At 33.1% G+C, this 18,419-nt stretch overlaps 1 protein-coding gene across 1 annotated transcript in view; it reads right to left on the reverse strand.

Annotated features, from left to right (window-relative positions):
• Positions 1-18,419, reverse strand: part of ZDHHC17 (zinc finger DHHC-type palmitoyltransferase 17) — a 112,920-nt gene that overhangs the window by 37,521 nt on the left and 56,980 nt on the right. The window contains exons 4-8 of the mRNA XM_065886934.1: positions 17,215-17,292; positions 16,476-16,620; positions 11,359-11,423; positions 10,548-10,710; positions 2,767-2,892 (exon numbers count right to left, since the gene is read on the reverse strand). Coding sequence (XP_065743006.1) covers positions 2,767-2,892; positions 10,548-10,710; positions 11,359-11,423; positions 16,476-16,620; positions 17,215-17,292 — 577 coding nt within the window. The remainder of the gene's footprint in view (positions 1-2,766; positions 2,893-10,547; positions 10,711-11,358; positions 11,424-16,475; positions 16,621-17,214; positions 17,293-18,419) is intronic.

Below are 18,419 nucleotides of genomic sequence, written 5' to 3' on the forward strand. Positions count from 1 at the left end.
AAACCTAGACATTTTGGGTATTATGAGACACTGGATCTTATTTAAACCTTTTCTTTTATGTGGATTCCTCTGATGTAGGCAGGGGGAGGGAAGTGAGACACCTTCTCATTACTGGCAGGTGAGGTGAAAGTCCAAGATCCCAAGGAGGCCTTCACTGACACCTGAGGAGGGGTTTCCTCATTATGGACAGGCAAAGGTGGGACTTTCAGCTCTCCACTATACCTCTACTGGTATCTCCTTGACTGGGAGGGTTACAAGTGCCTCATTACTGTTTCCTATGTGGTCTCCACTGATAACAGCAGGGGATGGGACCTCATTAAGAGCTAGTGGGGATGGAAGTCCCAACTCTCCACTCCACCTTCCCTGACACCACCCCAGGAGAGTTGGGGCACATCATTATAGCCTGGTAAGGGTGAAGTCTAGGCCTTTGCTGTTGTGAGTCAAGGTGGAGCCATGTTTTTTTCTGTTGTGTTTGGCTGTAGTAGAAAGTTATTTTCTAAAAGTTTCTATCATGCTAAATAAGCTGCCTCTTTTGTGGTCCTGTGGCTAAAAAGCAGGTTTTTGGGGAGCATTTTTTTGTCTGTCCCGTTCATGATTCTGGGTTGTTGGCTTTGTCAGTTCCTCTTCTGGGAAATATGAGGCAAAAAAAAAAAGGCAGGGAACTCACCACCATGTCATTCTTTGGATCCTTAGCTCCCTACCTGCTCTGCCACCTTGTCTCCATCTTCAGTCTTCCTATATTTGTTTTGTACATAATGTCCAGGTTTTTTAGTTGCACTTGGCAGGAAGGAATAGGGAAAAAAATATATCTACTCCATCTTCCCAGATTTATTCTCAAATAATCAATAAACAACATTAAAAAGTAATACATGTGAGATTTCCACTGTTAACAAAAGGGATCGTGGGTTTCTAAATTCTGAGAAACACTGATTTAGAGATTTCCTTCTAACTCATTAATAAGCAAGTAACACTTATTTAACCATAAATCTGCCTAAAATCTTCTAATCTTAAAAATCAAACAGCTCTTAAAATAGTTTTCTAAAATCAAGACTCCTTTCATATCTGTCTACTATCACTGTCCAAAAATATCTTTTTTTTCCTTTTGGGATGACTTATTTTTAGTAAAAAGCTATCGAGTCCTGGGTGTTTTCTTGCTTAGTTTTAAATACAGAACATACTTCACAGGCTAGCAAACCAAGTCATGTTCATAATTTAAATTTTTCTAATGTGAGATGGAAAGAGAACAGTCTACACAAATATTTAATTACACAAAGCCCCAATCCATCATATATTTTTATCTAGTGACCTTTTTAGAATGCACAATATATTTAAAGCTACTAATGCAAAAAAACAAAACCCAAAAAACCAGGAATATGCAATTTCTGATCACAATAATATACACAAATGTTAATAAAATTGTGCTAAACTTTTAATGAGGCAATCTTTTTAAAAGAAACCATATCCAAACACATAACCCTGATATATAGTTCATTATTGCTATAATAAATAACTTTATATATTAATAAACATCTTGAATTTACAAAGTCATTTTCATCTGACAATACATTAAAAAAATACCCTTTAGCATATTTACACTAAGCAAAATGAACATATAAAGACAATGGGATTTTCCAGAGTAATAAAAGACATTTTTACTAGTAGCCTAGTTATTATGAGAAATTAGCCACTTTTTACTCTGTTGAGCAAAACTGCTCTAAATTCTAGAGGACAGAGCAACATCAAAGTAAATAAATAATTAACTATTTTTAATATATCTAATAGTGAAATGAAAAGTTGACATGACATGCAAAAACTGCTCCTTAGTCTCAAATATGGGACTGAAAATAGACATGTTTATAAACTATAAATATAATTCTTCTGAAGACTAAGTAATGGACCAGTGAACTTTTCAGCTCATTAAGGAAGTCTGAACTCCTACAAATAAATGAGACATGCTTTCAAGTCTATTTCCCTTTACCCAAAACTTATTTTGTTCCAGTAACAGATAGATCAATGTTAACTTTATACAAACAGTATTACCACTAGAGCAGCCTAAATAGGACATATATGATATCTAAGGCTTAATGCCATTCAAGTTGTGACTACTGACATGTTAGCAAATACCTTGTCAATTATTTTGGTATACAAAAAAACTGTCAGCTAATTTTTCCTTTTAAGGAAATAAATTTTTAAGAAATACAGACCTGCCTTTCAGGAAAATGTTCTTAGTTTTGAAATCATACAATTAGGCAACTGAGCCAATAGTCATACAGTTAAAAACTGAAGGTTTTATGGAAGATCTAAAATGAACTCTCTAAAAAGAAGTGAATAATATGTTTCTCCCTCTCTAATAAAAGTTATGACATATTATAAAAGAATGAAAAGCTTAAATTAACTATAGCTAGAGTTGTGAGTAGTTTTTAAAAAGATATACATATATTAGGACTAAGATTTTTCACAATTTATTACTACACTAAAAAATACACTTAAACAGGAAAAACTTTTATTATCTCTCTATTACTTAACAAAGGCCAGCTGAATTAATGCATTAAACCTTATGTTAGTAGCCTATGGAAATCTAAACAATTTCACATATACCATCTTTCTTAAACTTTGGTATCTACATTTATTTACTTGGGTGAAATAATGTTTTAAAAATTACACTGGCCAATGCCAAGATTAAAGGCTGTAAATGTAAATACTCATGCTAAGAAAATATGCTTATGAATCTTACTATATATTGAAAATCTTCAGTCATGAATTTACCTTATCAGCTTTCAACTTTCTAAGGAAAGATGGATTGTCATATCCCTTTGCTTGCCTTGCCTCTTGCAAATGGTTGATCATCCACACATTTTTTCTCTGCTTTGCCAAATCAAGTGCTGATTCACCCTGGTAATATAAGCAGAAGAAATTCACATTAAAAAAAATGAAAGGAAAAGCAGAATATTTTGGTTACTAACTTTTAAAGCACTTCCACAAAAATAAATTGACTGCAGTATTAGTTCATTAACATTGTTTTTACATTTGGCAAAGTCAATTACTAAAAGACTCTAAATCATATATTACTTATACCTTCCCATTCAAGGTACAATCAGAAAATGTATTTACACCTCTTATTCTACAGATTCTATATTTGCTTGCATTTTAACTTAGAGAGTAATCAAAAAGTAGGTATTTTAGCACCTGCTGGATCAGAGGCTACCATTAAGTTTATCCAGTTATTTCATATTCTTTAAGGGTTTCATTAGTAATAGTTATTGCTACAAACCATCCTGCTGTAATACCAAACTGCCAGAAATCTCTCAGTTTAATTTCAGTGATGAACGAAGTTTAAAGAAAAGAACAGGGAAGAAAAAGAAAAGTCAACTTCCACTCCTACTGTTATACTGGTATTCTTGATCATGTTAAATTCATTCACCCATCCAGAAATTTCCAAAGAGAACACGGGTAGTAACAAAAAATGGTTAATCTTACGTTATAGACTTGTAGCTCCCTTTAACTGCAAGAAGAAGAATTCCAAAGAGTATAACAGAACTAAAATGTTTTAAAGGCAGTAAGAAACAAGAAATGAGTGTCCCCAATTCTAGATCTATGCTTCTTTTTGCCTTTATTAATTTAAAATCTTATTTCTCCTTTTGCAAGTTAGATACCTACATTTTTATTCTATTTAATATTCTCCACTCTTTATCTCCTTCCTTAAACAGAAAAGTAAAATTAATAATTTTGTTTACCAAAATTTCAAGAATTATGGATGAATATTCAAAATTACTTTAAAAAAAGAAAAAAACATGTTAAAATTTTATTTTAAAAAACTGGATGAAAATAAAGAAATAAGGAGTCTTGGGTTCCTTACTTATGAGGGATAATTATTAATCAAGTATGGAGTACAATTTAATTTAAAAAAAAACACTGAAAAATAAAAAGAACCAAACAACAAAATAAACACACCACTACCACCAAGAGCAACAACAATAACAACACAACAATAAAAACAAAAAGCCTAACCAATCCTTTAATAAAAAGATCAATAGTATTTAATAAGAAATGGGCTAATCTAGGTGGGTCTTCCACAAATAGGGATATTTGTTTTAAAATATCTCCTTACCTATTCCAAAATTCTATGTCACCTAGGTTGTCAGAACCAGCTAATTAATCCAAACTAAAAGATTACCTGAAAAAAGCAATCCCTTGGGTAACAACTCCCAGAGAATATCCTGCAGTTGCCTCGGTCCAGCTGAGCATCCCTTCCACTAGAGGGCCATGTGACACCTAAGGATTGCCTAGATAAAAAGATGGAGGGAGCTTTAAGCAATCTTTCAACTACTCCTCTAGTCATCTGACTACTTTTATACAGTTCTTTTATTCAGCTGGTAAAATAAACAAGCAATTAATTTAAAGAATTATACTAAAACCAGGGTTCAAAATCAAGTCTATATTTAAACACTCCATGTGTCAGCCAAAAATAGTAAATTATAATAACAACAGCAGTAATAACAAGAATCATGGAGTATTTATAGACTATATAACTAACTGGTAATAAAAGAAATTCTTCAGGGGTTTGGTGTGATAAACATTATGGAACGTGGCAGGTGGAAGATCACTTTTTGCCTAAGTGAGGTGGAAATTCATTATTAAAATTAAGGAAAATTATTCCTTGGAGACCATCTAGGTGGGGTACTTAAGAGATATTTTCTGAAAATAGTTTTTTACCTCTTTTCAAGAAACCATATAAGCGTTTTTCAATATATTAATTAACAAAGCTCAGTAATTCTATATTTTGCACAAGCTAAAAGTTATGTCCTTTGATAACTTTAGAAAGAAAAATCATAAATGCGTAGGCAGCACTTGGATTAATTGCCCTCCCCAAACTCAATTCATCTAAACTTATCAACCAAAAACATGTGCAAGGGGGTGAAATATTCTTTAAATTCACAAATGAGATGCTACCATGAAAAGGGATTACTGCATAGGTCATTTTTCTTAAAGTCTTAGTATCCCAAATCATTCCCCCTCCTCACTGTTATTACTTCAGAAGATATGAATTTATTCTACGTAACCAGTATCTGGGGCCATGGTTTTTCAACTCATTTAAGTCATGTCTGATGAAAAGCCATTGACTCTCTCCCCAGAAAAGTGCTGATACTTTATTTATAACAATTTCAGAAGTCCATGGACCCACCCCCTAACCAAAATCCACTGCTGGGTCCCAGATTAAGAATCTCTAATCAAGGGTTTATGGCCATTCCTAATCCTTCTAAGGATCAAAGTAGTCATTTTAAAGTCACCTATCATTTAATATTTATTGTCTGCAAGATAAGTTCTTATTTTGATAAAATAATCATTTGTTTATATATTAAAAGAATTGAATCCCTTACTCAAATAACTAATTTACAAGGATATCAAGACAGATTTCTAAGAAACTTAAGCTTAATTTTATTTAGGAAATAGCTATTTTAGAAGAAATAGGGCCAATTAATAAATATTATAACTAAATATAATTTTTCATATTCTTTAAAGAATGTAACTTTTACTAGCTATTAAAGCCATATCCAGATTTACAGGCTCCATCTTGGTACAATTTATGGTTATCAACCAGATTTTCTTTCTCAAGACTTAAAATGAAAAATGGAAAAATACACAGCTATGAATCGACTTTATCAAATTCTAGGACAAAAAATCTAGGTTGGTTGTTTTTTATTTATTAATGAATTTTTCACTTTCAAAATTAAGTTTACTTAATTAGCTTGACATTCCACATAGCTAAAACGCACCACCTCAAATTATACATGACTGAAACAGAACCAATTTCTATTGCCTTCACTCCCAAAAAAGTCTGTTTCCTTCCATCTTCACAACTTCAATACATATCACAAGACACTCAGTTATTCAAACCAAAACCTAAGTCATCGATGTTTTTTTCTTTCACTTTCATTTCTAATCTACCTTTTCTTTTCTACTCTAAACTATCATTTCCAAATCCATTCATTTCACTCCATCACTACTTCTACAATCATAGGCTAAACTAACATCATCACTTGCCTGATTTATTATGAGAGCCTAACTGATCTTCATCTATCCCTTCCATTTTCTTTCTTTTTTTTTTTTTTTGCGGTACGCGGGCCTCTCACTGTTGTGGCCTCTCCCGTTGCTGAGCACAGGCTCCGGACGCACAGGCTCTGCGGCCATGGCTCACGGCCCCAGCCGATCTGCGGCATGTGGGATCTTCCCGGACTGGGGCACAAACCCGTGTCCCCTGCATCGGCAGGCAGACTCTCAACCACTGCGCCACCAGGGAAGCCCCTTTCCATTTTCTTAATTCTTCAATACATTCCCCAAATACCAAAGTAATTTTTAAAAAAATATTAAAAACACAAAGATTATATAACCATTCTACATAAATGCAACTATTTCTCATGACTGAGAATACAATTAAAGTTCCTTATCATGGCCTTGTACCTGTCTCTCTCTCTCACTGTCTCACTGCTTGGTCAAAGCTGTCATTTCTACACCTCTAACATGGTAAGCTTATTCCTGGCCTTGGGCCTTGCATGTGTAGGTTCCTCTACATCAGGGGTCCCCAACCCCCAGACCAGTACTGGTCTGTGGCCTGTTAGGAACCTGGCCGCACAGCAGGTAGTGAGCGGCAGGCAAGCGAGTCAAGTTTCATCTGTATTTACAGCCGCTCTCCATCGCTTGCATTACCGCCTGAGCTCCGCCTCCTGTCAGCATTATGGTGAGTTGTAGCACTATTTCATTATATATTACAATGTAATAATGATAATAATAATAAAGTGCACAATAAACGTAATGCACTTGAATTACATTTACTGCCCCCCACCCCACTCCGTGGAAAAATTGTCTTCCACAAAACTGTTCCCTGGTGCCAAAAAGGTTGGGGACCACTGTTCTACGTGGAAAGGTTTTTCCCATGTATCTTTGCATAACTGATCCCTTATCTGACAAGTCTGAAAGTAAATGTCATCTCAGAGGCATTCACAAATCACTCTCACCTGATGTGGCCCCCTTACCCCTCGTCATGACCACATTTGCCTATGTGTATGTGTTTTTAATTTATTTATTGTCCATTTCCTCAATACAGTATAAGTTCTGAGAGAATAGGGACTTCATCTATCTTAAACACTGACTCCCCAGCATTAAACAAATATCTGTTGAATGAATGAATGGTTTCCACTAGAAGGTGATGACTAGACTTCAGTATATTAGGAATCAGCCAGATTCCAGTAGAAAAGGTATTTGATACTTATTTCGTCCTTTTAATTACATTAAAAGTACATTTTTAAACAAAAATCTACTTTTTCACCAGTGTGGTTAAAAAAGATTATTTTTACTCTGAGAGTATAAATGTTCCCTGAGCAACTGAAGCAACTCCTTAGACTTTATTTCCTTTAAAAACAATGTCACTCTAAATAAGTCAAACAGAGAAAAACAAATACCATATATATCACTTATATGTGGGATCTAAAAAAAAAAATAAACAAACAACAACAACAACAAAACTCGAGCTCATAAATACAGAGAACAGATTGGTGATTGCCAGAGGTAGGCAGTGCACTGTGGGGAGTGAGGAAGATTAGTGAAGGGGGTCAAAGGTACAAACTTCCAGTTCTAAAAGAAATAAGTCACGGGGATGTAATGTACATAATGGCAACTATAGTTAATAATACTATAGTGCAGGTACTTCCCTGGTGGTCCAGTGGGTAAGACTCCATGCTCCCAATGCAGGGGGCCCCAGTTCGATCCCTGGTCGGGAAACTAAATGCCGCATGCATGCCGTAATTAGGAGTTCGTATGCCGCAATTAAGAAGAGTCCGCATGCTGCAACTAAGAGTCCTCATGCCGCAACTAAGAAGCCTGCATGCTGCAACTAAGAGAGTCCGCATGCCGCAACTAAGAGGGTCTGTATGCCGCAACAAAGATCCCGCATGCCGTAACTAAGACCCGGTGCAGCCAAAATTTTAAAAAAATATTAAAAAAATAATAATAATACTATAGTGCATATTCAGAAGTTGCTAAGAGCAAAGCTTGAGGGTTTGCATCACAAGAAAAAAGAAAATTTTGTGACTGTGTATGATGATGGATGTTGACTAGACTTGTTGGTCATTTTGCAATGTGTACAGATGTCAAATCATTATGTTGTACACCTGAAAGTTGTATAATGTTATATACCAATTATACCTCATAAAAAGTTAAAAAAAAATGTTACTCCAGAGCTAGCAAGGAATTATATTTAAAATAACTCCTTTTTGTTAATGGCCAACCTTGATGATACAGTCAGATAAAATTAAAACATTAATAAAAAGAAAGTTAACAAAAAAAATAGATGTATTTCAGTAAAAGTTCTATAGGTATAATAATTAGCTCAATTATTTGACACGATAGACTCTGGAAGGTCGTCACATGAACTGTACTAGTTAAGGAAGCTGCATTCCAGTTTATCCCATCTTGGTACCAAATAATTCATGTGCTGAGCCTATAAAACATTAAAAATACAAGGTTTGAACCATTTAAATCAGTTCAACTATCTCCATTCTTACCATTACCTTTCTGTTGAAATTCATTATAGATTATTTCTTTTACTGAGACTAATCAAAAGTTTATACAATGGTTAATGTGGAGTACAAGTTGAAAAGACATTAAACTTACAAACCACACCTCAAATACTTAAAGTTCATGAATGAAGAGAAGTTATCTAAAATTTTATATGGTAAGAAAAGATATTTTTAAATGCTCTGAAAATATACACTACTAGTGTATATTTGAAACTACTACTAGTTTCAAATTCCAAAACTGTGCAGTCATCTTGTCATAATTCTTTGGTACAAATGTAATTTCAATATATTTATATGACTTTTGGCAAACTCTATAGAGACTCACTATTTGCTGTAGTGAAATTGGTTCTATTTTTTCAAAAATATAACACTAAATACTAGAAATGTATTCCTGGGGCATGACTCACTTTAGGAATGGCTATCTAGTAGCTAAGAGATGAAAAAATAACACTCTAAAGCAATTCAGTTAATAAAACATAAGGTCAACTCATTAATTTTTTCTCATGGGGATATTGGTCAGGTTTAGTCAAACTCCTCCTTTCTTATACTTTAGGCCTTGGGGTCAGCCTAATTTACCAATCACAGTGTTATGAACTTTTCAGAACTTCCTATTTAAAAATGTTTGGAAAAGCAAAAATTTCTGTCTATGATTTCAGAAGTGGCAGAGAGTTATGCTAGCATAGTCATGAAAACCAGCTTAGAGTTAAAGCTCAAGACTACACAAATCTTCAGTCAGTCAACAAATACTTAGAGCGCCCATCACATGTCAGGCACTATGGTAAGTTGACTTTCCTCTTTCCATACATTTACTAGCAGATACTAGACCATTCTGATCACTTTGGGTAAAAACGTGAAGACTTGAAATTTTAAAAAAAGAAAAAAATACATGGTTTTCTCAATTTCTTACAGTTTCCAATAAGATATTTGATATTTACTTTTAACTAATTAGACTCATTTCTAAAAATCTGTTATAATCGTAAATAAATTTAAACTATTTTATTTTAGTAATTTAACCTTCTCTTCTTAGAGTAATCAAATAGAGGAAGAACTATTCATTGCAACATAAAAAGATGCCCTGATCCAGCAGGAGATAACCTACTTTTTGATTGGCATTTTAGATTATTATATGACTCGAACTCCTTTCATATTTAATTAGCACATATTCCTTACAAATTTAAGAAGCATGACTCAGAAAATACTACGGTCTATAGTCAAAATGAAAGAAAATTTGTCAATGGGCACAAAGATATTTATGAATGCACATTATTAAAAGATGATGTTTAAAACTTTAAAGTCATTTCACAGAAAGAGTCTGTTGCTGAAGACATGGTGGATTCTGAAGCTTTAAAAATGAGAATGGTTAACCAAAATTTAAGACTACCAATAGCATTTTCTTGCAGGTATTCATAAAATATTTATAAATTCCTAAATGCTCAGAGTGTAAATGTTAATTGTGCTTTGCTCTTAGATAATTTTGTATAATTTTTTGGTATATTTTTCCTGGATTAGTCCAGCATTTGGGGGAGAGGAGTTCTCCTATAAACATCATGAAGGTGATTATCAAATTTAAAGGTCTTGAACTTTAAAAAAATGAGACAATCAATGACCAAGTCAAAAAATTACTAAAAGTTATTATGCATACTTGTGATATAAACTTGTGCTTCTCTGCAATGATCTTCTTAAAGAAACCAGAAAACTATTCAGCTATAAAAACAGATTATGTAATTTAATTTCCAAAAGTCAGTAAGAATTCACTAATGAAAGGGCCACCAAAATCTGAAAATTACTCCAATACTAAAAAGACGAAAGTAAATAAACCAGTCTTTCAAAACAAATTCTTGCATGGAAGGGTTGAGCTTAAATGAGAAGTTTCTTCCATCTCTGAAAGTCTGTTAAAAAACCTATATTTTATCAAGGAATTCCCATCTTGGTAACCACATTTCACAAAGCACAATCAATACAGGCTAGTTTTACCTTGATATTCTGGGCATCGACATTAGCTCCAGCTTCCAGAAGAAGACTAATGACTGTGGTATTCCCTGCTAGTACTGCCCAATGCAGAGCAGTGTTTTTGTGATACTTGTCACCAAGGTTAACTGAAACATTGAATGTTAAAAGCAATCTAGTTGGATCCACACTGAAAAGGAAAAAAAAACACAACAACAACAACAACCCTAATTTCAATTATAGAAATCATTACAGATACTAAACTGATTGTGGTTGCATTCCATCTTGGAACACTTCTATTCTAACCTATTTTCAACAACTTTATAATGAGTAATGAGACAACATTCTTAATATGAAGTTTTAAATACATGCAACACCATATAACCTAAACTACTTGGAAGAGAGAGCACACTTCGTCCTGACATTTATTATTTTTCACCTAGGGATTAATGCCATTAATATCTATATAATTAAACAATTAAAAATTTAAATCTAGATTGTTCCAAAAATGATTTAAGGCAACTTACTAATTAGTATGTTAAACTTGCCAATATGCAAATCACATAAAAATGAGTCACTTTTTAAAAAGAAGGTAACGTCTTCCATTCTTGGAAATTGTTAAAAGAAGAATACCTTAAGGATACTACAATTACCAACATAAAGGTAAACACAGAAACTCAAAACATCCAAAAAGGTAATTTATGTTATATACTATGTATTTATTATAAGAATTTTAAATATTAGTAAGTATAACATTAATTGCTTTTTCTCATCACTTATTTTACATTTTATTATGCTGAAAATTATCTGAATAAGTATTTTATAAATGGTTACATACCTATGTGTTCTATAAGCTGCCCACATTAAAGGCGTCATCCCATTCTGATCCATCATATCTACATCCTGATAGAGTAAAAAGAAAGTCAGACAGTAAAAACTTTTAAGTTCCTGCCAAATTTCCTGAGAAAAATATAATTTACACATTACAGGAGAAGCCAGCGTAATAACAGTACTCAATCGAGGGTGATTTATGAAACTTTTTCTTTCTTAACTTTAAAATAAAACTATTATCACTGAATATTTTAATTAATGTGGATATAAGTATCTAATTGACATATATTAAGTATATATTCAATATTTAATTAACTTCTATTTCTCGTTTTCCCTTTTAAGATGCTTCACTCAGCCTTTCAATGTTTTCATTTAAAGACCTTAACATACTCTTGATCTTTCACCCACGAAGGATCGATTAAATAAATGACTTATGTCTCTGAAAAACTTATTTATACTAATTCATGATAGGAGGAAATAATAAAACCCTGTTTATTCCTAGGCATCTTAAAACAAAGAATAAATCCAATAGACTTCAACAGATTCAAAAAAGTTTGTTTGCTTTTTATCACTATCACTACGCATAAATATTTTTAGAATTAACTAATTCTACAAAGTTTGTGGTGAAAAAGCAAGGTAATAAAGCAATTCTCTGTCTTACTTCCCACGATTTTCACTTTTTTTAGCTCATTATTTTGGTCTTTACCTCCACATGTTTAAAATAAGATACCTGAATTGCTACTTTTTGATTTTTCAGTTTTAGGCATTATCCTAAATATGCATATTTTACATATCCTCAATATGTAAAATAGCAAATTCTCTCTTTCTTCTCACTGCCCCATCACAAATATGCACCTTTCCTATTCTTTCCTCTGAAAAGATCTACTGTAATTCTGGTTCTATAAATATTCGATATTTACATTATTATAAATATATATGAATACTATTCCCAACAAAGTATGTAGTAAACTATGATTACTTTCCTCTCCTACCCAACTTTTTTGCTTTCCTTGGTACTGCATTTTTTCTCGCTTTTGCTTAGTTTTCTTTTTCTTTCTTTTTAGCAAATTAGAATTAAAACTACTACCTGTTCAACCAAAACTCTTCTCAAGTTATCTAAATCTCCTTTCAAGACAGGCTGATGTATCAGGGATTCTATCAGTTTCACTTCCCTAAAATTCCTTCTCCTGATCCACTCCAATTTGCCTGAGGCACCTGTCTCATTAACTAGAACAGGACTTCTTTGAAGACAGAAATTATTTTAAATTCATCTTTGTATTCTCAGTGCCCAGAAGAGTAGATAATCAAAAAACATTTGTTAAATGAAAAGACACGTTTCTATCTACTCTTCTAGGCTTGGGAAAGGCATGGGCTTTAGAATAAGACAGACATGATTTTGAATTCCTAGCTCTACCACTTAATAACTATAAACTGGCAAAATTACATTAATTCTCTGACCCTCAGCTTTCCCACCTACAAATGTGAATACAAATAATGGCTTCATAAGACCCCTGTGAGGATTAAATGGAATAATGTGTGTAAAGCAAACTAATTCCATAGCCTGGAACATAACAGATATTCAATAAATATTAAGTTTCCTCTTCTTCCCTTCCCCATCTCCCATTCCTGGATTACATTAAACCAGCAGATCTTATCCAAGTTATGTTATCTAATTTACCAGTCAGTGGAGAGAGGACAGAGTTATAGTAAGTACACTATAAAACACTTCTTAACTCTGTGTAGCAGTTCTCTGTAAGCTACTCTTACTGACAGGAGTATGTCTCAAATATCCAAATGTATTGAGGCAGAAAAAATGCTGAGAACCACCACATTGACAAGTGACAACACATATCCTTGGACATCACTAGTTTTAGTCTCTTTCATGAAAACTGTAGTCAAATGTTATGCCTTATCACTACACATCTATTTCTAAATTTATTTTACGTGTTGTTGGGAACATCTCATGTAACCTCACTCAATAGTTACATTATACATGTTGATTTTTTTCCACTAAAAATCTTAAAAAAAAATCTTCTCTGAAGAAATGACATACTTCCTTGTTTCGTATACGAGAGTTAAGTTCTGTCACTTATTTTACTTCCTTCACTGCCCTGGTTTGAAGAAAGCTCGACTAAATTTGATGTCCAATTAAAGCAAACATTTAAATTCTTATGTTTAAGTTTCTTCTTCCTTTTTAGTTGTAAGTCTTTTCATATCTTTTTTAAAAAGTGACAGTATTTTAAATATTAATAAGTAAAATAAAAAATGTAAAATTATGCCACATCTCTAGAGTACTAAAAGAAAAATGAAATTCAACCTTTTCTTTCTTTGGGTCGGGATTTAAAACTTGGTACTTCTTTTCCAAGTTCAGCCTGGACGTATGAGTATTCTCTTATTAGGAAGAATTAACAAGCCCAGATCAAAAGGTTATGGTAATTCCATGATCAACAGGGCTCCATTACTTAGCATTTTCCCCTTTTTTTTCCTGAAAATCATCCAAAAGAATTGGTAGTGAGCACTGAATATATTTAACAGAATAACTAACATGAAACAATTGTGAAGAATAGAATGACAAACTGAATGGAAATGTTACAGGCCCTAAGAATGTAAATTTGATAAAATTAACCAAAAATGGGGGGAAAATGGAAAAAGGCTGAAAAGAAAGTATAATGAGTACCTAATCTGTAATGGCTATGAGTCAAAGGATATTATTTAAAGCTGAAAAATCAGGTAATAGAAATTTATCAGAACAAGTTAACACTAAGAAAAACAGTATAATTGACTAATGTCAATGTAAGACAGGGAAGAGAACGAAGAAATTAGAAATATACTAATTTTATTACTGCTTATAATTGGGAACTAATCAGAACTAATAAAAATTGAGCAAACATCTGATTAAAGTGAGGGAGAAAAAGAGAACTGTGTGACTGAGGAAAGAATTACCAAGCAGAAGAAAAGAGCAGCACAGAGGCCCTAAGACAGAAGCTTATCAGAGTTGTTCAACGAACAGCAAGAAGACGGGTGTGGTTAAAGCAGTAGTGAGGGGGAGATGACAGAAGATGAAATCAGAGGTATCCAGGGCTAGACCACACATGGTTCAATAGGCCAGAGAAGGACTTTGGTATCCATTTCAAGTATAATGTAATGCACATTAGAGTGGTTTTCTTTTACAATATTTTAGCATATAGATTGAAAAACAGTCTGGAAAAATATATACTAAACTGTTAAAGGAAGTGATCTCAGTGGGGAGAGGAGGTAAAGGAAGAGGTGGGATTTCATTCTCTAAGTCATACTCTTCTATTATGTTTGAATATTTTACAATAAGTATGTGTTACTTTTCTAAGCAGGAAAAAAAACTCTGACTCATGAAAAAGAAAACTACTTGTCAGACGTTTATTAACATTATCATGCATTTACTGCACAAAAGGTACTGTGACAAAAATCTCTGCCCTTGAAGAATTTTATAGCCTACATATTATGTCAGAGTTAAAATGATTACTGAAACATCCAAACTCCAAAATCAATAAGCTAACAAAAATAGTGAAAACTTTACACCACTTTTCCTACCCAGTTAAAAACTGGGAGAAAAAAAGTGAACATGTATTGTAAACTTATATCTGTAATACAGAAGGCCACTGAAGACAATGCCACGTGCAATAGCGCCATCTACTGCTTCAACTGCCAGTCTGGAAGGAACCGTAGGAGAATAAAGATGATCCCTTGTGGTAGCTGGTCTCCAAAGATGGCCCCTAATAAACCTCCATTCCCAGTATTCACGCCCTTGTGCTCCCTCAATGAACATGCGCTGGCACTGTTACTTGCTTTAACTGACAGAATGAAGCAGAAATGCTGTTATGCCAATTCAAAAAGTCAGACAGCTTCTGCTCTTGCTCTTTTGGGCACTCTGAGCCACCATGTAAGAAGTCTGGCTTCCCTGCTAGAGAGACCACATGGAGGGGTATCTTGGAGAAGAAATTCTAAGACTGCATGGGGAAAAAGAGAGAGGCCTAGCTGTCAACTGAGCCCAGGCTTTTAGCCATTTCTATCAAGATATAAGGTATGCAAGTGAGCCATCCTCCAGCCCAGTTGAGCCCCCAGACGACTGCAGCCCCCTGCCATTATCACAAGAGGAACCACCCAGCCAAGCCCAGTCAACCCACAGAATTGTGAAATACAATGGTTGGTTGTGTTCTAAAGCCATTATATTTAGGGGGTAGTCTGTTTACACAGTAATGGATAATAAACTCCCCCTTCCAGCAATTAATTTAACCACTCTATGCCTCTTTTCCTTAGCAATAGTGTACAACACACAACTGTCACTGACTGGCACTGCCAACAGCAAATACCTTAAAGGATTCATAAAATAAATACTATTCAAATTCTAAATCTAATATTTTAAATTGAAATAACAAATATATGTTAATAGCACTGAATTAAAATCATTTGTCTTTCTCTTATAAGTTCCTTAGCTATAAAACTAATGTTTAAGTACGAGAGAAAACTCATGAAAGAAAAACTGAGTGACATTACTTTTAATAAAATACATGTTATTGAAACAAATGAAAATCATGGTACACAGAAACTGACAATATTTAATATGATTATAGTCACTACATATTCAGGAGAAATCAGGAAGAATCACTTAAATCATGAGAATTTTTCTGACATGTAAGAAGCAGTATATTATATAGCAGAAACAGAGAAAATGACTTAAGGAATGTATCCCCCTTGAGAGGGACTTAATACAGAAAATAACCAGTAATATGTTCAAAAAAGTTTAAATAAATTCAGATGATATATTCGAAAGACGTAATTAAGGGGAAAAAATAGATACTTAAATTTTCTCCCTTACTTTCTGGAATTCATCTCTGTCACTACTGGAAATTAAAAAAACCCACCTTAATGGATCATTATCTAGATCATAACTGGTTTTCATATTTTTATGTTAACTACATTAAACAGCTCAATATCAAACTAACTATATATTTATTTATTCTCTTCATCCATCAGAAAGTACTATTTAAATATCACTAGACTGTTACACTTGTTAACACCAATAATATTAGGTATTTAAACCATGAAGAACGTCTGATTAAAATCTACCCCATTGTGACTTTTTTTTACCTGTCCTTTTGCTATGAGATAAGCAACAATTGAGGTATGTCCAAACTGGGCAGCCAGATGAATACAGCTACATCCTTCTCCATCAATTAATGAAGGATCTGCACCATATTTCATTAGTTGCACGACCATAGATAGATGGCCTTGTCTAAAATGTAAAAGAATAAACACTTATATATATAAAGTTATTTCAAACAAGAAACTCTGGAAAGATCTTTTTTTAAAAAAATAGGGTAATGGTGGAAAAGATTACACAAATCTTATTTTATGTTATTTTAAAATAGGTATATGTCAAGACACATTTAGGATTTTATGTTCTTAAGTCTTAACTGGTATAAACGGTTTTTGAAAATTTATAGATACTCATAACTTCTTTAAATATGTAATAAATAGTTACTATATTCTATTAATCCTATTCCAATATGACCTTAATTGTCCCATGAACTAGATACATCTTTCACTGTAAACATATGTAGGCTGCAAAAGTATTCCAAAGTTTAACACCATCTTATAATTAACTGGATTAATATCAGCATGGTTAATTCCTTAAGGACACTTTGGACAATAAACTTTGCTTCCAATGCAGGTAACACTGGACAGCAACACATTAGCACATTATTGATATTAATTACTGGCATAACAAGTTCTCCCATTCATTTCCTCATATTCTTTTTAAAGCTACTTAGTTATAGATTGCTAAAGGAACCAAAGGGGAAAAAAAAATCCAGAATTAAATTTAAACCTTGTGGCCCAGTGCAATGGAGTTGAATTTAGGTCTCCTCCAAGTTGATCCACAATAGCACCTTTCGAAATATAGTATCTGTAAGACAAAATTTTAAATAATTAAGACAACTTTCATTTTCAATTTTAAGAAACTGTATGAAAAATAAAGAAATGTTTTTCATTTTAGATCTCATGCTAGTTTATGCCTTTGACAATAAACAATCTTTTGTGAGTTTTTAAAATACATTAGCAGAATTTTACATCAAACATATCTTTTACTTCCACAAGTAAAAGAAAAGTAATTTTTTAAATTACAATAAAGAATAGCAAAGCCAAATAACAATCATATAAAAAAGAAGGCAGTCAGAAAACCACAAAGATTTGGATCCTACAGCAGCATCAGGTAGGATTTTGGAATTACAACAGCTGTAGAGCAGGCCAGACACATAGCCTACCATGGGTAGAAGCTCAGCTTTTTAAGCTCAGCTTTACTTTCCTCACAAGATTACTATAGATTAAATCAAACAACATATGTGAAAGAGTTTTATACACTGTAAAGTATAACATAAAGGTTCTTTATGATGCCTTATTTGTTATGCTTTTAAAGCTGTGTTGCTTTAAAAAGAAACAGCAACCTCATTTCTTACTATATTCATGTCATAACATCTTGATATTCTCTGAAATGAACAGGACCTAGCTGCTTATATAATGCTTGCTTTGGAACTGATCAATGCAATGAATCTTGAATACAAATGATTTCAAGGCATTTGATGGCAAATGTTTGACATATGTATATTATTGAGGTTCTTAAACTATTCTAAGTGATTACTGCTTTAGATCACTAATGCATTCACTCTTAATGCTCATAGTTCCAAACATTTAATATATTCAGTACTTACAAGCTTGATTCAGATATTTTCTGCTTTATACATTTAAGTTGGTGCTTTTAAAGCATTATGCAATGAAGGGCCCAATTCCACTCTATCATACAGTTTGAAGTAACTTAAAATATTTCTAGACTAAAATATTTCCAGTCCAAAACATCAGACAGTCTGAACACAAACATTCAAATGCTCCTAAACTGTTTCTTAAGGTACCCAGTAGACATTAATGCAATAATTGAAAATGATTTTTTGAGCCCAAAAAGAAGTACAGCACAGCCAAAGAACAGCTTTGATAGGAAATATTTTCTTTAAAATTCCAACTAGAAAGTTTTTTAAAGCA

This window comes from Phocoena phocoena, chromosome 11 (genome assembly GCF_963924675.1).
Source record: "Phocoena phocoena chromosome 11, mPhoPho1.1, whole genome shotgun sequence".
Classification (NCBI taxonomy): Eukaryota; Metazoa; Chordata; class Mammalia; order Artiodactyla; family Phocoenidae; genus Phocoena; species Phocoena phocoena.